This window comes from Dendropsophus ebraccatus, chromosome 5 (assembly GCF_027789765.1).
Source record: "Dendropsophus ebraccatus isolate aDenEbr1 chromosome 5, aDenEbr1.pat, whole genome shotgun sequence".
Classification (NCBI taxonomy): domain Eukaryota; kingdom Metazoa; phylum Chordata; class Amphibia; order Anura; family Hylidae; genus Dendropsophus; species Dendropsophus ebraccatus.
The window spans coordinates 50567210-50594133 of NC_091458.1; the positions used below are offsets into that span (position 1 = coordinate 50567210).

Here is a 26924-nt window from a genome sequence, read left to right on the forward strand (position 1 = left end):
GCTTATGTAAACAGCTGTATGAACATTGAAGGTCTCAGATTACTCACATTAAAATTCAAGTTGTAAAATGAAAATAAAAACAAAAACTCAAGTTTTACCATTATATAAAAAGACAAAAACCTGGTTAAACTTTTTCATAACACTGTTAAGAAAAAGATTAAACTCCGTAGATTGCACATCACTCCATATTTCTAATGTCAGTTACTAAATTAATAACACAAACAAAACTTATGGAAGTCTTTAGGATAACACAGTAACCCTTTAAGAGAAGTTTTCATTTGCTAGCACCGCATTGGAGCCGGTCACCAGCTAAGGCTGGGTTCACACTGCCAGTTATAATTTTGGTCAGCCTGTAAAGGGGTGTACCTGTGAGGGCCCATTCAGTTTAATGGCACAAACATTGTTAACTAGTGACTATAGTCAGGCCATCCACTAAATAAGGGAAGGGACAGCCAAAGGTTCCCAACAGTTGCAAAACTACAACTCCCATCATGCCTGAACAGCTTTGTCCAGGCATGATGGGAATTGTACTTTTACAAGAGATGAAGGGCCAAAGGTTTCCCATCCCTGCAATATATATATATATATATTTATATTGCTGGAAATTGCCCAGTCACTAGTTGATAACATTCCAGTAAGGCCAGTAAGCTGAATACACTGATTGGCCGAACGCTGTGTGAACTGAGCCCTATTGACTGCAGCCACTGTGCCTTGCGGCCTGTTGTAACATCAGTTTCAAATTAAGGCACAAAATCTACTGAAATCCTTAAAAGAAGTCAAACCTTAAAAAATAAAATTAACCATTAAATAAAATGCCCAATAATTTTTACATTCAATAACAGACCAGTCTTACATTCTTATAAATAGATTCTGTACATTACTAAACAATATACAAGTTGCTGATTATTGCACTCAGGTTGTTGAGCTGGAGTCCAATTCACCACTTGATGTAAATGGAGAGTCATTTATAAGGGCTTCTCTTGCCTTGATCCTTAAGCATTTAGGACAGTCGTTTGTCTTAAAGCATTCCTTGTGATAGCATGCCTTACACGCTAAAAGGAGAAACAAGAAAGGACACTTTAGATGGTAATACATAGAGCAACAAACATAGTGCCTTAGACTAGAACACCTCAATTATTCATATATATATATATATATATATATATATATTATATATATATATATATATATAATTATATTACACACACACACACACACACACACACACCTTCCTTACTGATGGCAGAACAATCAGTCTGTCCTCCCCATACACACCCTGTGTTCTTCATGGGGAGGGTTAAGCTGCAGCCAGATTGCTCTCGCTTACGTCTCCCAGAACAAAGGGTCCTGGCAATGATTTTCTATCACACCCAACCCCTATCCCCACTGACATCATTGGGAGGCCCCATACACCTAATACCAATGGCCGAAGACCTTTAGTCTAAGAGATCAATTCATGTGCTATTTACTTTATACAGAGATCTAGTTAGATTAGGTAGCCAACTATAAAAGTATGTGTATCCATTCAAAGATGTTGTCAATGATTATAGAGTCACAGTCATTATAAATAACGTGACATGTCATCACATAACAATACAGCCGGGAAAGAGTGCGGCTTCATTATAGTCTATGAGCCTAAAGTGTCGGGGCTAGCGGGTGGGCAGTTTAGTACATTGCCACCGCACGCTTTTCCCAGCTGTAATTCATATCACAGAGGCTCTCATCAGTGAGATCTGCTGCAATCAATAACTTTTGGCATGTCTGATGACATGTCCAAAGTTTTTTTATATTGACAGGTACCCGTTAAGTCTTAGGGCCCTATTAGACAAAACTATTTTTAATAATTAACGATAAACGATCGCAAACAAGATTGTTTATCGTTAACCTGAAATCGTTCACCATATTCTGCAGATCGATAGTTGTTAGTTATGATTGTTACTACAATCGTTTATGCCATCTGATCCTAGCAAAAGGAGCGATTTGGAATTACACTGAACGATTAGTGAACTAATGCGGAAATGCAGCGAACGATTAACAATGATTATAGGCTCAAACCTAAATTAACGAGCAAAGTTTTTCGATCATTGCCTGCAATTACATTTGAATGATATAACGATTTTCTGTAAGATAATCGTCCAGTGTAATAGGGCCCTTAGGGCTGATGTGAGGAACTGGCTAATGCATGGGAGGTTTCCATTACAATCAACACACAGAAGTTTTAGAGGCTTCACTGTGACAGGTACACTCAGGGGTTCATACTTTGGTTAATAGATAGGTCTACGTGGTGTGGTTTCTTTGATGCGGCTTGTAAATCCAAGAACAGATCATAAAATGTTTGTAACATGGAAACACAGCATTAAAAGGTGAAAGTACAAAAAGGGCAATAAAAATAGCATCCAGGCTCCAGCACTACTACTATACAGATACATGAATCCAGGCCACAGACAGAATTGTTCTAACACACACTCCTGTAGTAAAAACCTGTAGCATTTCAGCACCCTAATCTGAAAATCCTCAGTAAACTGGTTTTTCCACTACATGAGGATGACGTATATCATAACCCTATCCACATGTATTGTACTGCAATCCGCAGTGTCTGAGAACAACCCAGCAACGTTCCCAAACATACAGCAGCATGCTACACAAAGATCACACACACATGACATCAGCCCTATGTATTACACGTACCTTCACATCTTCTGCAAATTTCAGTCTGGTACGGAAAGATCACATTGGGGTTTTGGCAGAATTCACAGATAAAACCTTTGGCTTTGCACAACTGTAAAAAAGCAAACAAGGAAAAGGATTATTAGATCAAGCCTGACTTTTAAATAATGTACATGGAAAAGGGAGAAGCTGAAAAGTCCTTTAAAAATCGACCGTATCCGATGAGTACTGATATTCTGGATTATCGGGGCATAAAGTATATGAAACTAAGGGGAGAGAACATTTAGTTCATAGTACAAGTGGTCCATAGAAGAATCACTGGTAAACTGAAGCCAGGCTCATAGGCGCCCATAGCTGACATACAGTGAGTGAAGACTAGACTGCCTGGTCCAATCCCACAGAAGCGCCACCACAGAACACCTTCATGTGGATTTTCCTCAACAAGAGGCAGATAAGTTTAATGCTATGACTGATTGGTGTGTGTATATAGTTTATACACTGTGGTCAGGCAAGCTACAATATTAATTGGGTTCAGATGACCATTGTATCCAGAGACTATTATTCTATGGGCATTTATTAACTTATTAGCCTCCACAACATACACATAAGTGAATAGCCAATGTGGGATCAGCACCTGGCATCTACCACCTTTTAGGCTTCGTTCCCACTGAGCAAAACTAGCGGAATTCCTCGGCGGAATTGTTCATTCTTCAGCGCGGACAAAGCAGGAGCGTGCGCCTCTCATAGACTCCCATTATGAGAGGGAGGCTAACTGCATTCGGAATTCCCCTAGTTTTGCTCAGTGGGAACGAAGATTTATAGTGAGGCCTACAAGAAGCGGTTTCTGAAGGTAACACCTCATGTGGTAGTTACTTATGACAAAGAGTAGCTTATTTTACCAAGGAAGATCTTTTATTTCTTGACTTTCTGTTGGACAGTTGTGCTTCCCTTACTCATACAATACAGCTTCCTCACATCGGACAGACAATACCACTCAATGTTAAATCTGCTACCACCACCCACAAAGCTTCAGTGCTTTTAACTTGGCATCAATCCCACAGACAGAGCAGAGGATTGTCTGGGCAGATAAACAGATGAAGTGATGAACTCACGCTATTGATAACATCCGTGTACAGGCTAAACCATAGACCATTTTATCCTCGTCAGCCAATGGCTGCAGTCAGGACTGAATGCACATGGTCCCATAAAACTCTAGTGCAACATTTCCCAATATGGTTCCCCAACACCATTAGATTATTTCCCAGAAAAGCAGCAAGACAAATTTTTTTTTTTTTTTTTTTTTTAAGATTTCAGTCTTATCAAAGATGTTGGACACCTACAGTACACATAGGATACGAATGGAATAGGAATGGCATAAAGGTTCCCCAGGAGTAGAAAGAACTGATTTCCTATGGTTGAACAATCCACATACCTCACATGCATCCACATGAGCTATGGCCACAGCCAAAAGCTCCCTGAGACTTGGCAAGAGGGTCTTCTGCTTGATATTAAATAAATCAGCCAATGTGAAGAGATGCAGCTCCTGAGTCAGGTGGGAGGGGACCTCTTCAAAAACCTTTATAACACTGTTATAGGGGGAAAAGTGACAACTTGTAAATGCTATAGACAATACTAGTTGAATTTTATATTGACTGCAAAATATATATATAAAACTGTGTTCTCCTTAAAAAAGTTACAAACAGTTGTAAGGTAGTCATTCAAATGAATTGCCATCTATATAATGACTAGACAGAGGTTCCCGAGTGGCAGGACCCATCATAAGCTATATTCTCACTTGCACTGGAGTTCCGTTTAGGTAGCATGATCTGACTGGATTGAAAAAAAAACTGAAGGTGGTATTCTTCTCTTTGGTCAAACCGTACTAATTAAAGGGAAACTAGATGAAGTAAAAAATCCCTTTGAAGGAATTTGTAAGAATTCTTTGGTGTTCATTCATCTCTATTTTCTGGCCCCATACACAGCCAGAAAGACACCAGGGAGCATGGAGAGGCAAGTATATATTATATTAATTTACACTAAAGGCAGGGGCTGCAAGGAAATCGCTAACTATGTCCGTGCAGCCCATGCTGCACGATAGTAAAGCCTTGTAGACTAAACTTTACTGATCAGGCTGTGTAATACAGCCCTTAGGCATACGTATGGTCAAAGGTTGTTATCCTGAAACTATCAATCTGAGGACTCTGCAGGCAGCTTTAAGGATTATAGTGGACAAAAATCTTGCTCAGCATCCAATCCCACTCTTCTACTTTACAAGGCTGCTGGAATAGTAAGAGACCCTCATCTCTAGATCTAGAATCAAGACATACATATCCATACTCTGCTCTCATATTAGATGATCAAAACTGGCCTTCAATGTAACGGATGCAGGCCGCCAACAGAAGGTGGCCCACGGTAACATGGATACACTGTTATAGTCTCTATATGAGTAAGACTGTTTATTTTACGTGCTAGTTTGAGTTACAGTCTTTATTATAAAAAGGAAGCAAAACAGAGAAGAGGAACATTCATTTATCTGGGAGGTGGGTGACATCCACTGAAAATCCATAAATGAATAAAATCTAACCTCATAAGCTAACATGTATCTACCATATTACAGTTTCTAAATTGTTCTTAAAGTGACTATACCCACAATCTGCCCACTCCAAACCACTTGTACCTTCGGATATCTGCTTTTAATCCAAGATCTGTCCTGGGGTCCGTTCGGCAGGTGATGCAGTTATTGTCCTAAAAAACAACTTTGGCGTGGCCTAGAGTGCACCTGTGCAGTTTTCACTGCAGAGAATAGGAAATATCCTGCCAGTGGCATTGCTAATGATGAAGAGGGTGGGGAGGAGGGATGGAGGGGTGCAAAGTTAGGGCACAGATACTCTAGGCCATGGCAGTTTGGCACAGGGCTGCAAGTTTAAAAGTAGTTTTTTTTTAGGACAATAGCTGCATCACCTGCCGAACGGACCCCAGGACAGATCTTGGATTAAAAGCAGCTATCCGAAGGTACAAGTGGTTTTGGGGGGGGGGACAAATTGTGGGTACAGAGTCGCTTTAAAGAGGTATTCATATCTGAGCTTGGTATCCCCTATCCATAGGATAAGAGATAAGCCGATTGATGATGGGCCCCCCACCGATCCCGGCGACAATCACCCAACAATGAATGGATCGCTCAGTGTGCCTGCACTGTCAGCGCTTAATTCATTCTCTATGGGGCCACCATATGCTTTCCAGCACCGGACCTAAAAGGTTTGGTGGCACCATGGCAAATTAGTTTTACCACTGGTATGTAAATTATGCCTGTACCGTCGTCTATGTAAGTCTGCAGCTGTTAAAGTGAACCGACAGATTCCCTGTAAACTTCCAATTCTGCATATATTAAACATAAAACTGTCTCTTACCTATCAGCAAAACGACAGGTCGTTACCAGCTTCCTGATGTGAATTAGCTGTTGTTGCACTTCCTAAAGGGGGAAGACATTTTTTTTTTAACTTACAAAGAAATAATAATTTACTTCTTATAGTGCCACTATGTTCTGCTGTGGATAGGCTATCAATTGTTTTATCCAAGACAACGTCTTTAGTGTGAAAACTTGGTAATTTACATTTAAAAGAACCCTTATTATTAATAGTAAAACAAACATTACTGACCTTCACTCTGTTTAGATCCTTCACTTTTTTGTACAAAGCCGGGTTTTCACTCTCCACGTTAAATGTGTGACTATCCCATATTTTATCCAGAAGGTTTTTGGAGAAGTTGCTGACGTAGTATTTACTGAAGTTCCACTTTAAAAGAATGCGGCCCGGAATGGAGCTCTCCGAGTAATGGTGACAGCAATCGCAGAAATACTTTCCTAGATAGTCACAATACCGCAGCCTGTTGGTGTACCCTGCGCAAAGAATAACTCACGTTACCACCATCACTCTACAACAGTGTCCTAATAGTACAATACATGGAAAAGGGAGTAGCTGAAAAGTCCTTTAAGTCAACAGTATCTCAATATTCTAGACTATTGGGGCATAACGTATATTAAACTAAGGGGAGAGAACATTTAGTTCATAGAAGGACCACTAGTAAACTTAAGCCAGGCTCATAAGCTCAAACAGCTGACTGGTGCATATAATGGGTGAAGGCAACACCCCCTGGTCCGATCCCACAGAGAAGCCACCACAGAACACCTTCAGAGGTCTTGTGGATTTTCTCCTCAATAAGAAGCAAATGGACTTAATGTTATGACTGATTGGTGTGTGTATATAGTTTGTAGCAATATTAACTGGTTCCAGGATGACCATTGTATCTTGAGACCATAACTTTATGGTAACTGGTTCCCAATTGGTCTCCAAAATGTCACCCCAAAATAAGAAAAATATTAAATGAAAGAAAAAATTACTAGATAACTAATATAAAACAACATTTCAATAACCCTGTACACATAAAAGTTAGAAATAGCTGCTATATGCTATATATCACTTTGGACACAGAGGGCAGGTGCTTCTTCGAGGTCAAGTACAGCATGCACAATGTACCAGAAATAAAATATGGAGTCGTGCTAATTTAGAGTTGAAAGAAGCAGCTAGTCCTGGCATAGGTAAAGAGCAGTACAGCACTATATCGTATGGAGAAGCTACCATACAGCAAATCACTTTATGCTTCTAGAAATTCTCAAGAGCCACGGAACTGGACTCTTACTGGCATTGTATGTTGAGTCTGGTTTCAAGTAACGATAGTCCAGAAAAGACCATTGTATGTTGAAAATATTGTAACCCGAGGCTGTTGTATTGTAGGTCAGCTTCGTAATGAATATGTGAAATACAAGATTTATAACACCATCATGTTCCCCCAGCACTATTGATGAGTATTGTTTGATGAGTATTGTTTGGTCAAGTGCTCTTAGTAAGAAGGAAATTACTTACTTGGCTCTACCTTAGTTCCACACCCAGCACATAAATAGTTCTGTGATTCTACAACAACATCCCTCCTGAAAGACCAAGGGAAAAAAAAAATATTAAAAAGCTAGGCTTGTCTGTATATTATAAACATACTAACACAGTGTATTTTGACTCCACAAAAAAACTATAGATATATAGAGTTGCATGAAAAAAAAACCAAAAAACCAAAACTAAACTTGAGTTGTTTTTCCCTCTAACAAGGACTAGGGAAATACGCTGAACAATAGAGAGGTTTCTCCACTTTTTATTTTTTTTATTTTTAAGAGTCTACACAGTATGGCCCTAGTCATAGGCCATTTGGCGGTAAGGATGCCAAGCTCACTAATGTGATTAAGTCTTACTACATGGACAATATCTGCAATTCAATATGACCTGACAATTTCCAAGATATAACATACTTGTGCAGTATTCGCACACAGTGACTAGGTCATTCCTCTGCACCACCCACTACCCTATATAATCTACATATCTTATCTCATTCAGCATTCACTTTTCTTAGAAAACATGTCCCTACTCAAGCCAAAAGTCAATACATCCCATGACTAGAGGAGACAAAAATGTGCCAATTTTGCAGGATGTGTACGTGTATCTTATGACTTGTTTATCACCATGTCAAAACAATGCCATAAAGCGTCCCATATCACACATTCAATAAGTGCAAAGTGCACAGCAAGAGTTTGGAAACTTTTTTTCTTCAGAAAAGTGATTTTATGCATTAAATGTAAAACCTGCCGCTATGTTCTGTGGGGATACTTAGGTCCTCAATCTTGAGATAGCGGGAACACTCCAGGGGTTCAGACAGTTATCCCTACTGATGAAGTGAAAGTGGTTTTGGAGTCCCTATGGATTCACACTATGGATCTATAGGTAATCCTGTGTCCCTCTGTATGGTGCCCAGTATTCTCCTGTGATTCCTATATCCCAGCTCTTTATCACTTTAATCATCTTTCCCTTTGACTGTATTGTATGTTTGCATACTGAGAAAATATATTTCCTCTATAGGTTTCCTATGAAATATGCTCAATTTCAAGTGTCTGTAAGACAATCGGCTGGAACAAGAGCTTCTCTTTCTGCAGTAAAACTGGCCATACATTGTAGATGCATTAGCTATTAAATGATCCATGTCTACTGATCCACTAATATATAATTCCATTTGACTTGGCCGAGCGTACATGTATTGTGAAGAAAGCCACTGCCACACACCTCCAGTTGTAAATTATCAAAACAAGAACAAAAGGGATCGGGCATGTTGAAATTCAAACACAACTGACCACCCTTTTCCATCACATCTGCAGGACTTTAAGGGCTGGTTTGATGCATTTAGCACATTGGCAGATACACATAGGAAAAGCTCCAGTATTGTGCTTGCATTTAAAAGATAAACCATGTGACCTTCACATCTATAGGATTGAAAACAAAGGTGGTCACTGATACCAGGCCACAGTTTATGGCCTTTTTTTGGAAGTTTTTATATAAAGAGGTTAGCCCCTTTAAGCTTAGGTCCATTCACCCATAACATGTGTAATATTTAGTGGACATATAGATAACAAAACAGGACTAATGACGTACTTAGCGTAAGGGTGCACAGTATTTATAATCTGAAACCGTGGAGGAGACCAGTCTTCTTTGTCGATCATTTTGATCCGCTTAATCTCCTCTACCAGACTCACACTAGATTCAAGCTCTTCTGGAATGGTGTTTCTACAAGATAGCTAGAAGACAAGATATTATATTTATTAATACACCTCAAACTTAGGAAGTAATGTTCTGCAAAAGAAGAAGATTGCTTTGACTTATCTGTAGAGTAAAGGAACTTTTGTCCAAACCAGAATGCTCGGCATTCGACTCCCGGTGGCTGGAGAAGTAAGATGCAGTCCTATGGAGTTGTGGAAAACATAGATAAAGCCATAGAAGCTGTATCCATGTTTTTCTGGCAACATGAGAGCGGCATCCAATTTTTTGGTAGTCAAATGCCGAGCATTCGGGTTTGAAAAGTTCAGTCAACTAAATAAACTTGCTTCAAGTGTCCCTCCAATGCTCAGTCTTGTGGAACGTACCGTCTGGATGTTGAGTTTTGCAGGGAGCTGCACATCTCCATCAACCCGAGTCCATTGCTGTCGGAAAACCCTGTACAAATTTCTGGCTGTCTCTTCAGCAGAGTTTGAGACTGGGGGATCAGTTCTTGAAAAGAGATTGACAGACAATGTTAGCTATTTCTCTTACACCATCATGTCCTCATGCAGATGGCCATCAAATCTCACCATACCTTTCTGTTTTGTCATCTGACTCCTTATTTCTCGACAGTTTCTCACAGTCTTCCATTTCTGTTGGGAAGTGAACACATTAAGTGGTTAATGCTACACAGCGTACTGGAATGGTCGCAGGCTTCAAAACATCACATGCTTTAACCCTTGAAGGTAATCTTACACAGATGTAGATTAAAAGCCGAGGTAAAAAAAAAAACAAACAAAACTGCACTGTGTAGGATTAAAGTGAATGTAAGATTAAAGTCGGTTCCAAGTGCGGGAAAAAAACAGCACAGAGCGCAGTAAAGGAACGACACCAAGCTTGGGAACCAGGCGGTGTTTTGAAGAAAAAAAAAAAAAAAAAAAAAAGGCGATGTACCTGTACATTTACTTTAACCCTATAAAAGCCTTGCCATTCAGAATAGAAGTGATTCTATAAGTTTGGCAACCACCATAATCTTCAGGAAAGGTACAATTTGCTTTTAAACAGCTATTCAACTGTGCCTGAAGCTCTCAACAGAAAATACGACAGATTTCATTTAACCATAGCAACACTGTTAAAAATCAAGTTTTAAAAGTAGTCAGCAGTTTTAGGGCAGGGGATTGCAAGGATAGCTGGCATCTCAGTCGTGCTACCTGCGTGACCAAGAAAAAAGTAAACTGCCAGCTAGAAAAAAAAAGTCCCATGCTGCTTACACGGAATAAACAGCTATGCGTGACTTTGCAATACCTTTATTGTAATTGTCTGAAGATGCTGTCACCTAAAAAAGTTGTTTTTTTCATTGCAGCTCTTAATTGTCATAGAGGTGTGACCAGGACACTTCAACCCTGCTGACATATTCCCTTTAAAACCAGACGATGCTGCTTGGCAATGTTAGTAACAGAGCTACAACAAGCGCTCTTCCATCTTCTACAACAGCAATTCGTCGTTAACATTTGAAAAGACAATACTGCATATTATGGACATGTTATCACAATGAAACATTAATATATTAAAGCAATAGGAGGCATGTGAAGAATTAACTGTACCTATTATCACAAAATCCTCATAGCCTTCATATCCTTCATAGATTTTACAGGTTGGGGAGCTTTCAAGTTCTTCCTCCTCGAATATGGTCTCAGCAGGAGAATTCTGCAGTGCAGCAAGCCCTGTAATCCATAGAATCAATCATTAGACTTCTCACAATGTAGAACTTTGGTTTAGGTAACATTTTAATATAAGCCCTTGTGTATTATATATATATATATATATATATATATATATATATATATATATATATATATATATATATATATATATATATATATATATATATATATATATATATATATATATACACACACACACACACACACACACACACACACACTAGCATTTCTATGGGCCATTATAGAATGGCACAGACTTGAATTACAGGCAGCTGGAAATCCTGTATCTATAGAAAAAACAGAACTTGTCGCTGACTTCTGTATATCTCATATATGTAATTTGAAGACATATTTCAAAATTCTGGTTCTCCCTACTATTTCAATGTTAATATACACAAAGTTAAGTATATACACTTGAATATATACCTTCATAACCACTATCAACAGAAGTGGCAGATTCAGAGTTCGCCTTTTTTCTCTGGGGGGCAGCCTCCTCTGGATCTTTCTTGACCCAATACATTCCTCCTTCTGTCCGCCACTGATCGTACTGACATCTGCTCTTCATCATCTCAACCAGGGATATAAAAAGATCAGCTGCCAGAAAGTGCTCATTTTCCTGCAAAAAGACAGCAATGTGTCACCTAAAGGATTAGGCTGATTCACACATTACTAAGATACATGCAGCCAAAAACCTTCAGTGTGCTTCAGTTAGTAAAACCAGACTCCTTACATCTTTCTTCTAAACACAGTACTCTCCTTCTCTGATCCCCTGCCACTGTTGTTCTGACAGCGCTCATTTCCGCTATTAGTTTCTGCACAGGGAAATATCTGTTCAGCCAATCCCTGGCTGAGGTAGAACATCGCTGTAGCTATTGACTGGTTGAGCAGCCTTTTTTTCTTGTGCCAATGACCAACACCAAGAAATGCTGACATTGAGGATTGGCACTACCAGAACAGTAGTGGTGGGAATTGGGGAAGAAAAGTACTTAAAAAAAAAATCCTAGCCTTAGCTGAATTACATAAAAAAAAAAAAAAAAAAAAAGAATAAAAGACAGTTAAAGGGTTGGCCATACACTGTATATTGTCCCGTGCAGGACCCTTCTTTTAAGCTCAACCATTCCCTTTTTTTTAATGGTGCAACACATAGCACCCAAATATTTCACAGCAATGATACAGTATACAGGTAACTATACCATACATTGCCTAACACCACTATCTAGGGTATGTATCTACTCAACTTCCTTGTAACCAAGTGTCCAGCCAGTGGTGCAAGCAAAAAGTCTGCATGAGTTTCCTTGTGCAACCAACAAATTACTAAACACATCCTGAAAGCTGCTAGCTACCAGACTGCCACCATGTTTATAGGTGTCAAGCTTTAATCCTACAAAGACAGCACTATCCCAGTACAATACTGGGACACAGGTAGAATGGTCTTACAAGGTAATAAAAAAAGTAGAACAAAATCAATAAGTGGTTAGAACAATACAAATGCATTCATATTATGATTTTCCTAAAAAGATCATTTTCTTTTTATACTGTATTATTTTTACTTCGTAAAAAGCATAAAGATACCACCCTGACTATAGTCAATGTATACAAGGGGGATAAGTAACGGAGTTCTTACTTTCTCCAAGTTCACACTTGGTTCAAAGAGGTTTTCTCCAGAATTGTGCAGGGCGTCGGTGCTCAAGGGCGGTGAGGTCCCAGGTACTACAATAGAAAAACACATGCATCAATTTCAATAGACATCAATTATGGGGCAGATTTATCAAACTGGTGTTAAGTAGAATTTGCTCAGTTGCCCCTGGCAACCAGATTCCACCTTTCATTTTCCAAAGAATCTGTGAGGAAGGAAATGTGAAATCTCATTGGTTGCTAGGGGCAACTGAGCCAGTTCTAGTTTACAACTAGAAGACTAGAAACCGAAAAGTCTACATTTTGCCACAGAAAAGGCACCACGATGTCCAAGAGAGGTGGACAATGGACAAGAGTGGCATCGTTTCTGAGCACAGCAGATGCTTTTTCTAATCTTATACACCCCCCTTTAACAAGTACTCCAGGCTATTTCAAGATGGCAGACTGTGGCTGGGGTAAATATATACCCCATGATGCATTGCCCACACTATTGGCTACATCGGGATTAGAGTTGTTCATAGTTATCAATTCATTTCTCTAGTGTGTTTTCACATGGGGCACCTAGAGATTGAAAGTCACTTTAAAATCTATCCATTCTACTGAACAAAAAGGCTGGTTAAAAAAAAAAAAAAAAAAAAAAAAAAAAAAGAAGACCTTTTATTAGAGTGTTTTTAGCCCCGCCTGACCACTTTACACTATATAAACAACTAAACAAACACCGGACATCCCTTTATTGGGGGGGGGAATACCAATTGTATTAGCAAGTTCTACATACAAAAGGTCCTGCGTGTTACACAACCATGTGATACTAACAATCTGTAAACACTAATGCGGATCGGCAGCTGAAGGAAAATAGACACCAAAACAGATAACGTAAGAGGAATCCAGCAATGTGAAACTAATGTGACTCCACCGGTTCTTCTGGAATTTACAAATCGTGTAGAAAGGCTTAAGGTTGCCCCATTGTTCTTTATGTAACCACGAGAAGGTATTGTTTTGAGGTGTCTTGGCATCAAATGAGAATATACATTATTGACCACAAAAAGGTTTGGGGTTTAACTGTAAACTGCCTGTGTATCCCCCCGCAGGACTTGGCCTGCTCCGTGCTGTCTACTTTTACTTTCCAGATTGTAAATAATGTTTATTTGCAGAATCAGAGTTCGGGCCGGGTGTTACAGCGCGGGGGCTGTAGGCGGTGATGTGTTCTCATAATGCTGCAAGGTGCTTACCCCATATAGGCTAGTGTTATGTGTCGGTTAAAACACCTTTTATACTTTCCTCATTCTTAAGGTTTTAAGTGGCCAACACATTTCATTTGTGCAGTGTAAGCTGCTTTGTCCTTACTAAAACAAATGTAACCCTTTTCTTGTAATATATTCTGCGCCAAAGCAACTTTCTTCATTCTCCCATTGTCGCCTCCCAAGAGCTGTAACTGTTCCTGGCAACATTTTACTAGAACGATTTTGGGGCTCGTATCTTACTGATTAACTTTTATTGCCTCTTTTTTGGCATGGAAAAATATGTAATTTAGTATTATTGTACAGTTAAATGTATGCGCTTAACCATACAGTAACATTATAGCTATATTCTCAGGGTCCATTCAGTTACCAACATACTAATAGAGATGAGCGAACCGGGTTCGGGTACGAGTCGATCTGAACCCGAACGCTCGGTATTTGATTAGCTGGGGCTGCTGAACTTGGATAAAGCTCTAAGGTTGTCTGGAAAACATGGATACAGCCAATGACTATATCCATGATTTCCACATGGCTGCTGAACTTTGATAAAGCCCTAAGGCTATGTGGAAATCATGGATATAGTCATTGGAAAACATGGATACAGCGAATGACTATACCCATGATTTCCATATAGCCTTAGGGCTTTATCCAAGTTCAGCAGCCATGTGGAAATCATGGATATAGTCATTGGCTCTATCCATGTTTTCCAGACAACCTTAGAGCTTTATCCAAGTTAAGCAGCCCCAGCTAATCAAATACCGAAAGTTGGGGTTTGGATCGAGTCGAGCATGCTCGAGGTTCGCTTATCTCCACATACTAACTTAACTTTTTTTTTTTCAATTGTTTGGTGAACCCCAAATAACTTTTTTTATGCAAAAAATATTTTAAGCTTTAGGCTATGTTCACACAAAGCATTTTTTCCTTAGTATTTTGGTCCTCATATTGCAACCAAAACCAGGAGTGGATAAAAAACACAGAAAGGCCATGTTCACACACAGTTCGTTGAAATTTAGCGAATGGCTTTCAATTAATGGCAAATAATTGGCATTATTTTAAAACATTGGCCAGTGTTATGAAGTAAAGGCCATTGTGTGTCATTAAATGAGGGCTATCAACTAAATTTCAACATTGTGTGAAGATAGCCTGTGTTTCAATCCACTCCTGGTTTTGGTTGCAATTAGAGATGAGCGAACCTGCCGAGTTCTGGGTCGTATGAACCTGAACTCTCGGCTTCTGACTGCCGCAGTCTGCCTGCTCCGTGGAGAGGGTGGATACAGCCGGAGGACCGCCTGGAAAACTGGGATACAGCCATAGCCATAGGCTGTATCCCAGCTTTCCAGGCGGTCCTCTGGCTATATCCACCCTCTTCACGGAGCGGGCAGACAGCGGGAATCAGAAGCAGATAGTTCAGGTTCATCCGAACCCGAACCTCGGCAGGTTCGCTCATCTCTAGCTGCAATATGAGGACCAAAATACTGAGCAAAAACACTTTGTGTGAACTAAGCCTAAAGAAGCATTCAAAAGATTAGAACAAAACAGTGTATTCTGCCTGCCAGCACAGATTGCTTTAGGCAGCAATTTTCCTACAAAGGAAGGATGATCTTACACAACACAGTTCATGTGTGAACTGCAAGTGGAAGTCTAGTCTAATTTTTCTGATGATCATCTGTAACTCCTTGCCTCCTCCTCAATTCAGTTTACTGAAAATCACCCTAAGGATATACAGCAATTACAAAAGTACAGAAACATTACAGAGGAAAAACAAAGCTACCATGGTCTGTTCCTGCATGTGGTACCATGTTGTTTTAAGATGGCTATACATTTTATCTCTCCCAACTTCCCCATACATATGAACATTTACCACGGATTTGCTGTAAGTCCAGTTAACATCCAGCATCAGTAAATAACCAGCAATTAACCAATCGTATAAAAGTATTGGTTGTCCTCACTAGATGCTATAATATGCTATCAGCGTGTAATCCTTACTAAAGAAAAAATGATTCTGTCTGTAAGCAGGTTTAAAGTTTCAGCAATTCTAAGCATCTAACTCCTTGGTTCCTGTCTTATCAAGACTGAACAAGTCTGTCCATTTATCTATCTATAACGTGGGCTCACACATAGCGGAATCGCAGCAAGCTTCACATGGAGTTCGAAGCGAAATCCGCTGCAATTTCTGGTACTCTCAGTTTTAATAGGTTCACATACTCGCAGCAGAATTTTCCCGCTGCGAGTATGTAAACCCTGTTAACCCACTGCGGCTCGGTTGATACTTTAACTGTTCATGTTCCGGCCTGCTTCTGGGGCCCCTTGACGTCCCGCACAGCCAATCAGTGGCTGCGGCAGGACAGCGCACTGATTGGCTGAGTGGGATGTCATTGAGCCGGGAGCCCCTGAAGCAAGCTGGAGCACAAATCGGTATAGTAAAGTATTCACTGGGCAGCCACAGCATTTACATACTCAGGCGGGATGAAAAGTCTGCTGTGAGTATGTAAACCTATTGAAACTGAGAGTATGGGAAATCTGCTGCAATGTGAACCCACCCTAATAGAGAATTTTTACACTTTTTTTTAAAAAAAGGTTTTCCCACCTCTATGATCATTGCTATTTAGTCCTGCCTGAAGAGTTACATTTAGTCCATTATAACTGACTAAATAACCCCCCTTTCCCCAAATACATAGGAGCTTGGCCGCTAAAGCTGCTGCCAGGCAACTCTGGTGGAAGGTTGTCTCTCTTAAGAACAAGAGTATTGGGCATGTTGAAGTTAAACAGATAGTCTAACAAGGAAATTTGGGACACCTCTCATTCACATAAGAAGGCTGCCTATCTAGGTAAAAATCAGTTGGCATAGCGGACATCAATCTAATGTGTATAGCCAACTTAAAGGAGAAGTCCGGCGAAAATTATTTTTTTATATGTTATTACTTATGGAAAGTTATATAATTTTCTAATGTACATTAATTATGGGAAATGCTCATATACTGCTATTTCCCTTAATTTAGTGTATCAGGAAGTGTTAGAATTATCTCTGAAGCAGTGACGTCACGACCAACGGTGTAATTCCTATGGAGTGTCCAGCAGGGGGCGCTCTATATATAGAAGTCAATGAGTACCATTGACTTCTATATATAGTGCGCCCCTGCTGGACACTCCATAGGAAATACAGTGTATGTAATGTAATGTAATGTAATGCACTGTACTGTTGTGACTTTATGAATACATTTATGGAATACTTTGGGGAGCAAGTGTCCTTGCTCCCCAAAGTATCCCATAAATGTATTCAATGAATACATTTGCAGGGCACCGAGCAGGGAGGGAGAGAGGTGCCATCTATCTTCCCCCTCCCTGCTCGGTGCTGGGCACATATACAAAGTACTACTCCCCCATTATCTGCAGATAATGGGGGAGTAGTACCTGTGCTATCCCTATCACCGCCCGCGCCGCCGCTCACACAGGGGCTGCTATTCATGCCCCCCGCCGCTGATTCCTCGCCGCCCGCGCCGCTCCTAACTACCCGCCCGCTCGCTCGCCCGCCCCGTTCCTGGCCGCCGCTCTCTGCTCATGCCGGCCGCGTTAGCCCACCCCCACCCCGGCAGGGAGCACGGCGCTTCCTGGTGTCCCCGGCCGGGGTGGGGGCGGGCTAACGCGGCCGGCATGAGCAGAGAGCGGCGGCCAGGAACGGGGCGGGCGAGCGAGCGGGCGGGTAGTTAGGAGCGGCGCGGGCGGCGAGGAATCAGCGGCGCGGCGGGGGGCATGAATAGCAGCCCCTGTGTGAGCGGCGGCGCGGGCGGTGATAGGGATAGCACAGGTACTACTCCCCCATTATCTGCAGATAATGGGGGAGTAGTACTTTGTATATGTGCCCAGCACCGAGCAGGGAGGGGGAAGATAGATGGCACCTCTCTCCCTCCCTGCTCGGTGCCCTGCAAATGTATTCATTGAATACATTTATGGGATACTTTGGGGAGCAAGGACACTTGCTCCCCAAATTATTCCATAAATGTATTCATAAAGTCACAACAGTACAGTGCATTACATTACATTACATTACATACACTGTATTTCCTATGGAGTGTCCAGCAGGGGCGCACTATATATAGAAGTCAATGGTACTCATTGACTTCTATATATATAGAGCGCCCCCTGCTGGACACTCCATAGGAATTACACCGTTGGTCGTGACGTCACTGCTTCAGAGATAATTCTAACACTTCCTGATACACTAAATTAAGGGAAATAGCAGTATATGAGCATTTCCCATAATTAATGTACATTAGAAAATTATATAACTTTCCATAAGTAATAACATATAAAAAAATAATTTTCGCCGGACTTCTCCTTTAACACATGCCTGTTACAGTGCCTCTGTCTCATCCAAGTCGTTTTATTGCCACAAAATTTTTTATTTTTTTTTTAAAGGGAATCTTTTAGCTACAACTCATGTCCCAGTTTGGAATGTGAATTATGGCTGACAGATTCTCTTTAACTTGACCTTTGGATATTCCCTTTTAAGGGGTTTATCCAGGATTAGGAGAACACAGCTACTTTTTGCAAAAACAGCACCACTCATGCCCCTAGGTTGTAATATTACACCATTCATTAGTTAAATGGTACGGAACTGCAAAAATTCACCCAACCTGAGTGCAAGAGTAGTGCTGTTTCTGGAATAGAGCATCCATGTTTTAGAAGTTTTTTAAAAGCAGTAATATTCACTACCACCATTCCAGTTCCATGTATAAAACCTTAGTAGAAGCAGCTCATAAGTCAGACAGAGTAAATTACCTTTGAAGAGATTTGTATAGGACCGTGATCTCCGAGGGGAGGACTTAAAGTCTTCTACAGTGGAAGCCTCAGTATCCGCTGGTGTCTCATTTAAGTCTAAAGTGAATTGTTCTAGAGTGGGATTATACAGACTAGTACTGGGTGCAATACAGGGTGAAGAAAATCGTCGATTCTCCTTTTGTGAGTTCACATGTACATCCAGTGGTGAAATACATTCAGGTCCAGGTAAAATTACTTTGGCACAGTTGTCACATTTCAAGTATGGTGTCAATTCCAGTTCAGGTACACCTAGCGTGCTTGTGATTGGTGCTCTGGGTGAGGATGCAAGCGAGTCCAATGGCGGAGTACTGGGAGAGTCCATCTGGGAGTTATCCCAGGCTGCCTTGTGTCTATGAAACCGGATGTCACTTTGTGTACATGGCATTAAAGGAATTTCTTCAGACTCAATATCTGAATCCTCATTGTCACAGATGCTGCCGTTCTCCAAATTTTCCATATCACTGTCCTGAGGGGGTGCATTGGCAGACAATGGGGATCTAATACTGCTCGGTAGGTTTAAGACTGAAGAGAGGATTTCTTTTATTGCGGTAGCACTATCCGGATAAGAGCCATAGCTGCCCCCTACTCCGATAACTGCTGGCCGAGGTAGTTCACCTACAATAGAAGAAAGTGTTATAATATGAAAGCATACAAGTGACGATACAATAAAATTACCCAATGAAACAAAAAACAAAGTAAAATACATATTATATATATATATATATATATATGCGCAAGAGAAGGCTTTTATGTAGGCATTGCCATCTCAATGTCCCACGTATGACAATACCTTCTGGAAATAGAATGGCGGGGATCCTTGGCTTTAGGGCCATAGGAGGATCTGCTACGTCCAGCGACCTTCGTTTAGGATGCCATTTATTATCATTGACCTAAGAAATAAAAATCCAGTAAATGAAAGTGCAGTGCACTTACCGAATAACCATGCACAACTAGTAATGTCTCATTACTTTTACTGATAAATACATCACATGTAAAATAATAATGTGCTTTATCAAGCAAAAAAGAATAAGTGCAAGGATAGGAAAAATTTAAAAAAATTATAGGCTGTAACTTCCTTTACAACAACGGCACTAGCTAGCATCTTATAATAGAACTAATAATAGGTATTAGAATTTTCCCAGCAATTCAGTTATTCATACCTGTACAGATCTTGTACGAGTCAGAACTCTCTTTGTATTGTAACTGGTCAAGGTCACTGCATGTACAGACATGGCTGGGGGCCCATGAAGTTGGGTACCTAGAAATATACACAAATAAGAGATTAGCAATAGTAAGGAAATAGTCCATTATAAAGAGCAGACACAAATGAAACTGATTCAATGAGTAGTATACACACACAAATCCACTGTTTGCAAATGTATTATCTTCAATGAGCTTAGGTTACATTGCACCAAAATGCTTCACCCATATGTGTCAAAGAAATAATCGCACTTGATGAGAGACCTCAGTCTTATGATTTAGAAATGTCCATCGCCCAGCCGGGCTAGTCACACTAGTAACATCCCGTACATTGATGCCATGGACATAGTTTGTGATCAGCTCTCTCTGAACACTGCCTTAAAAAATTGCCAAATTGCGTTCCTTATGGGTTTACTCGACTTGATCTTAAGTAGGAATTATTTCCGATTTGGGGATGATTTCTACTTACAGCTACAGGGGACCTCAATGGGGTCCCCTGTAGCACCAAGTGCCGCAAATATCTTCATGTCGTCATTTGAACAGAGATTTGTCTGGTCACATCCACATAGCAGACTGATTAAATCCTGGTCTCGCTATGTGGACGATATTTGCATGCTCTGGAAAGGAAGTAGAGACATTGGATGAATTTATAACCTATTTAAATACATGTCATCCTTTGATCGAATTTTCGCTAGAATGTGATCCTAATTGCATTCATTTTTTAGATGTTGAAGTTAGGAGGGAGGAGAATAGCCAAATTACCACCACATTATTTTCAAAACCAACTGATCGTAATAATGCATTATTGAGAAGTAGCAATCATGCTCCCCAGACCTTTAAGGGTATCCCCCGGGGCCAGTTTATACACATGCGCCGTATATGTAGTACTGATAGTGAATACTATCTAAATAAAGAAAAGATGATAGAAAAATATACTAAACGGGGATATAAAAGAGAAGAACTTATTAGAGTAGGAGATGAGGTAGGGAGAATTAAAAGAGAAAGTTTGTTAATGAAGAATCCTAGGAAGAAAGAAAATGATAAACTATGATGTTTATCTCCACCTATTACAAACATGCGGGTATGATCCAACAGATTATTCAGAAACACTGGGGTATGCTACAATACGAACCTAAGTATGGTAGGCTATTCTCCAAACCTCCTAGATTCATATACAAGAGAGGTAAGACTATTGCCAACCGGCTGGTTAGTGCAGATATCAAAAAGAAAAAAACCTACGAAACAAAAGTTTTTGGGGTCAAAAAGATGTGGCACGTTTGCTTGCCGCAAGTGCCAGAATTGTAATGCCATCATTGCTGGTGATTCCGTTCTTCATCCACACAAAGGTTCTCCTATTAAAATCAGGGGTTGGTACTCTTGTGACAGTATGCGAGTGATTTATCTACTAAAGTGTCCATGCGGGCTGTGCTATGTGGGCCAGACGTCCCGTTGTGTGAAAACACGCTTAGGAGAACACAAAGCCGCAATCAGGAGAGGGCTATTGAGAGGCATTGGAGAAGAGCAAAATAAATATGGGGAGACTGGTGTCGTGAAGCACTTTATAGAACATAAACATAATATCAGTGAACTAAAGTGGATGTTGTTGGAGGAGATCGAGGGGGATAACGAAGTAATGATAAAGAAAAAACTTTTACAAACAGAGGTATACTGGATCCAATTATTGGACACAGTACAACCAAAAGGTCTTAATGAAATGTGTAACTTTAGTGTATTTTTGTAATATACTAGTATCAGTTGGGATCGTAATGACACGATCATGATGATATTTAGGTTATTATGGTAACTAGATAAAATATGAGAGTGATTAATTCACTATGTTAATATAGGCATTTGCCGTAAAGAATATTCCCATTTGTATCCTTATGTCATTTCTTGTTTTTAATAGCCGCGGAAGAACTCTCGCGAGGCTTCCTAGGTATGAATGTGGTGGTGGTTTTAACTCACATGCTTGAGAAAGAAGCGAGAGCTTCGAAACGTCGCAGAACGTGATTGCTCCATCTGTTCCACGAGTGTCCGGATGTCCTATGTGAACTGTGACTAGCCCGGCTGGGCGATGGACATTTCTATATCATAAGACTGAGGTCTCTCATCAAGTGCGATTATTTCTTTGACACATATGGGTGAAGCGTTTTGGTGCAATGTAACCTAAGCTCATTGAAGATAATAAATTTGCAAACAGTGGATTTGTGTGTATATACTACTCATTGAATGGACTTTGGGAGTGCAGGCTCCTTTATACACACTGAGAAGAACCTCAGTTCAGTGCAACTGTTCGTGTTGGATACAAATGAAACTGATTCTTCCTAATAACCAACATTACAAGATTATAGATTGTAAGCCCTCGCGGGCAGGGTCCTTTTTCCACATGTACCAGTCTCCTATTTACCTTCATTTAATGTGTTTTGATTTTGTAATGTTCCTGTTTGTTAACCCCCTATATCTTGTATAGCGCTCTGGAATTATTACTTATAAATAATAATGATAATAACAAATAATACAATTTCAAAGGAAAAATAGGGGAGTGAAAAAGGATAAGAGAGTGCAATAGCACAAGCAAACAAAAGGGAAGATCGGCACCAACCCTGACACAATGTGCGGCTCCGTATCTGGAGAAGGACGGGGTGCTTGCCACAATAATAGAGAGTCTTTGTGAAGTCAATACATATGAAAAGTGCAATGAAGAGGTAGCACTCACCATCCAGTAAAATCTTGTATCTTTATTTCATCCAAAAAGCAACGGACAAACAAGGTGCGGGCATATTAAAAGGCAGAGGCCAAACAGGTAAGTGGTGACAGTCTGTTTCGCGGTATCCGTAGGTCCGTAGAAGCGGGATACCGCGAAACAGACTGTCACCACTTACCTGCTTGGCGTCTGCCTTTTAATATGCCCGCACCTTGTTTGTCCGTTGCTTTTTGGATTAAATAAAGCTACAAGATTTTACTGGATGATGAGTGCTACCTCTTCATTGCACTTTTCGTATGTATTGGATAAGAGAGTGCAGTTTCCCCATTGTGGTAGTGGTCTCCAAAACAGATACAGTAGGTAAATGGCTATGAATTGGGGGATAGGGGAGTGAAATATGAACCTCTATAGAATGTTGGGAGTGATCTCCATACAGCACTGTGGGATATATTAGTGCAATGTAGAACCAATGGCAACAATGCAATGCTTAGTTCACATGCACTGTGCGGATTTGATGCTGTTTAACTAAATGACTGAACACAGCATCAAACACAGTGCATACACCAATCCAACTGCTTTGGGGTATAAGGACTAAAATGAATGGACAAAGAGGCACATTCCTCTTATCTGTGCACAAACCTGCTTAAAATAGGGATTTTTTTTTTCTCTTTATAGAATCACTGCTGAAAATAGTACTGTCAGCTTCTGATAAATCCTACTGCTTTGTTTTCCCACAGTAACAGATTACATCAACTCACATGATCAAGGGGGCCAAAGCTAGTTCACAGACCTTGAAATGCAATATTACGACAGAACTGAAGGCAATGCATTCCTACATCGGCCTTACAGATTACCTCTCCTACCCTCAATTTTTTTTTTCTAAAAAGAGTTTGTTCCAGTTTGTTATTGCAGCAGCGCAGAGGATTTTTCAGAAAAGCAACCCATATATTTACAGCCTCTGACCACCAATAAGTCTGTGTGGAATTAAAAGTCACTTTCTTGACTCATTCCTATAAAATGATTGGCAGCGTTTTTTTTTATAGCAGTGCTTCTCAATGCTGGTCCCCGTGGCCCACCCACAGGTCATGTTTTGCGGATTTCCTTAGTATCTCAGAGGTGATATAATTACACGTTTTATCACAGCGGTTCTTTGTATTGGATATCCTGAAAACATGACTTGATGGTGGGCCATAAGGACTGGAATGGAGAAGCACTGTTTTATAGGAGTGAGTAAAGAAAGTGTCTTCCAATTCAGAGATTCTTATTGGTTTTGAATATAGAAAATGCCCACACAATATCTGGGTCCATCCTACCTAAACATTGTTGCATTGCACATCAAGTATTCTCCTCAGTGATGTTTCCTGTTGGCAATGACCTCCATCAACAGGATAATGCACCCAGCCACAAAAAACTGTTTAAGAAGAGTTTGAAGAACAATTCCAAGATGATGAAATTCCCCAGATCCCAATCCAATCGAGCACATGTGGGATCTGCTGGAAAAACCTATCCAATCCAAGCAGGGTCTTGGCATTAAATAGTAGAGGACACCTTTAGAGGTCTTGTGAAGTCCATGCCTCAAAAGCGTTATTTGTACAATCAGGCCAGCATTATAAAACATAGATAATTTTAACTCAAAATGACGGCCGTCAAATGGCCAAACTAAGACAGAGTATGAACATAGCCCATAAGCGGAAACTTTCCAAACAAGTCCCACAATTATCAATCTGTGTATAAAGAAAAAACAGCAACCAATCACAGCTCAGCTTTCATTTTCCTGGCTTATTAGGATATTAAAGCTGAGCTGTGATTGGCTGCTATGGGTAAATTACACCAGGTTTTGTTTTACATAGATAACCATGGGGTGAAACATTTGTGCATTTGCAGACAAGATTACCAGCACAAAATGATTACAATCAACTACTACAATCTACTATCATCTGATCAGGTCCCCGTAATCAGCAGCAGAAACCTTCAAGGACTACACACACACATAGGAGTCCAGGACAATAGAAACCTATTATTAAAACCAACCAATCCCAGGTAAGGTTATACAAACTCAACACCGATAAGAACTCACCTGGGAGACCAGCAAGGAATTCTTCATAGTAACATAAACTGGAATGTAAAGCAAACGAATGCATCAAGAGCTATAAAGCAAATATATTAGGAGGAACTCAACTCTGTTCTCCAAAAGGGAGTAGAAACTGCTTAAATTTATCTTTGTTTTTACATATTTTAAAGGGAAGTTGGCGTGGTCACTATACAGAGGCTTATTTTTTTTATACTTTTTGTGGCACAGAGAGAAAAAGAAGGAACTAGGATGTTTGTCAAATAACTGGTAAGTTAAAGGGATTTTACAGCCTTGGAAAGCAATTGGTGTCAGAAAATGGGGAGAACAATGCTATCCTCTCCCCTCAGCTCACCGCCACTCCGGTGGAATAGTCCCGGAGATCTCTGTGTATTCAGCATGTGACGCAGCGATTAGAAGGTTAGAGAATAACTATGGATATTCCAATGGCTGGCTGTCACAATCTGTCATCTATTAGACCAGCAATATGTACCACATAACTAGCCGGAGAATCCATACAACATCCACTATAGGGAAGAGAGGAGCAGGTAGAATCTGTACTCTTCTGTATCCCAAGATCACATGGGCAGACACCGGCACCCTACACTCTTGTGCTGCTATCTTTCCGCTCTCGCAGGAAGTCACACTTGAGCGCTTCTTCCTGTGTCTTCAAAGAAGGGACACAATTTTCTTCCACCAAGACAGAAGGAAACTCAGTGTCAGAAGTTAAGGATACAAGACTTCCAGGAACAATATTAGGCATTTCAGGAAGGGTGTTTTTCTAGTAAATCCTATAGTTGTACAACTACCTCATGTGAAAATGATGGAATCCTCTTACTTAGGGGGAAGGTCATCCAGCTTTTTCTTTTCTATGTAGCAAATACACAGATCACAGATAGGACACAACAATGTTTAACACCTAAAGTCCCTATTCCACCAACAGATCTGACGACAGATTATCTGCCAAAGATTTGAAGCCAAACCCAGGAGTGGATTTGAAAAGAGGAGAAATCCAGTCTTTCCTCTATGACCTGTTCTCTGTTTATAGTCTGTTCCTGGGTTTGGCTTCAAATCTTTGGCAGATAATCTGTCGTCAGATCTGTTGGTGGAATAGGGCCTTTAGCCTTTCTGGCTTTACGAAATATCTAATTGACAAACAAAAAGCAACACAGAGACCCCTCTCCAGAAGGTAACATACTCATCCAGACCAGATAGTATTTCTGTCAGTCTCTTTTCAACCAAAACCAGGAGTGGGTTGAAAACGCAGGAACTGTGCACATATGTCCATTATAATTTTGCCCTGTCAGTTCCACTTGTAATTTAGGTTGGGGAAAAAAAAAATGACCGAAAAGACTGACAGAAATATTGTGAGTTGCTTTCCAATCAAGAAACCCCTCTAAATAAGCAGCTGTAAAGCTGCTCCTTCAGCCACTACTGACTGTAGCCTGGCACCCAAATCACATTATGACTGTGCCACCTGTGGCATGTACATCCAAGCAAGCTGAAAAAATGGGATGCTAATGTGTATGTGCAAGGACAAAAGCCCCAAATGGCCCGAAAAGTGAGTTTTATTACATTATTTCGTGCAATATACATTTCTTTTTTTTAACTTAGAAGGTTAGGCTGACTCCATTTGAGCTACTTAAGGGGTCGTTTGGGAGTGTGAGGATTCTCCATGGTTGGTGGTGTAAAAATAATGAACATGCTATACCTCCATTGCAGCTCCTCTCAGCTACGTCTTGCATCCTGTGAAACTGCCAATGTGCAGGGGCCGGAGCAGGGCAATGCCTGCATGGGGGCCACATCACAGGAAGATGCCCCCCACCGAACAACCCTTTGTGCACAGCTTGCTGAAGGACTGGAAACATTGGCGTCTTTGATCCTACCCTTCATCTGATTATAGCCGTATTAGATTATTCCCCTTATCTAGAGACATACTGACATTCACTAAAGCGTTACCTACATCTACATGGAGCAGTATTCATGGACGTTACTGGTAATAACACGTCTTAACAAGTTTTACTGGAATTTTGTCACTTGATCTCATTATTAGCTGCAGGATTTGGGGATTCAGGTCGGATCAGATTTCAGGATGGTCAGACGCTGTGGGGATGTAAATTTCATCCAGAAATGGGAACAAAAAAAAAAAAAAAAAACTTGTCCGTTTTAAAACATCAGATTCCATTGGCTTTGAGTTATGATTCACATTTTGTACATTGAAATTCTGTAAAGGTCTGCAATAGT

The 26924-nt window shown here is 40.4% G+C and overlaps 1 protein-coding gene across 1 annotated transcript; it reads right to left on the reverse strand.

The window, feature by feature from the left end:
* Positions 1–675: 675 nt before the first annotated feature.
* RUBCNL (rubicon like autophagy enhancer) lies at positions 676–24723 on the reverse strand. The gene is made up of 16 exons (XM_069972158.1): positions 24690–24723; positions 19869–19966; positions 19499–19598; positions 18670–19323; positions 12642–12727; positions 11444–11633; positions 10898–11017; positions 9889–9946; positions 9680–9803; positions 9192–9334; positions 7587–7651; positions 6324–6562; positions 6075–6136; positions 4100–4253; positions 2689–2779; positions 676–1052 (listed from the first exon to the last, which is right to left on the reverse strand). Exons 2-16 carry the CDS (start codon positions 19938–19940, stop codon positions 913–915), a joined length of 2298 nt encoding a protein of 765 aa, XP_069828259.1. The 5' UTR covers positions 19941–19966; positions 24690–24723; the 3' UTR covers positions 676–912.
* Between the last annotated feature and the right edge of the window lie 2201 nt (positions 24724–26924).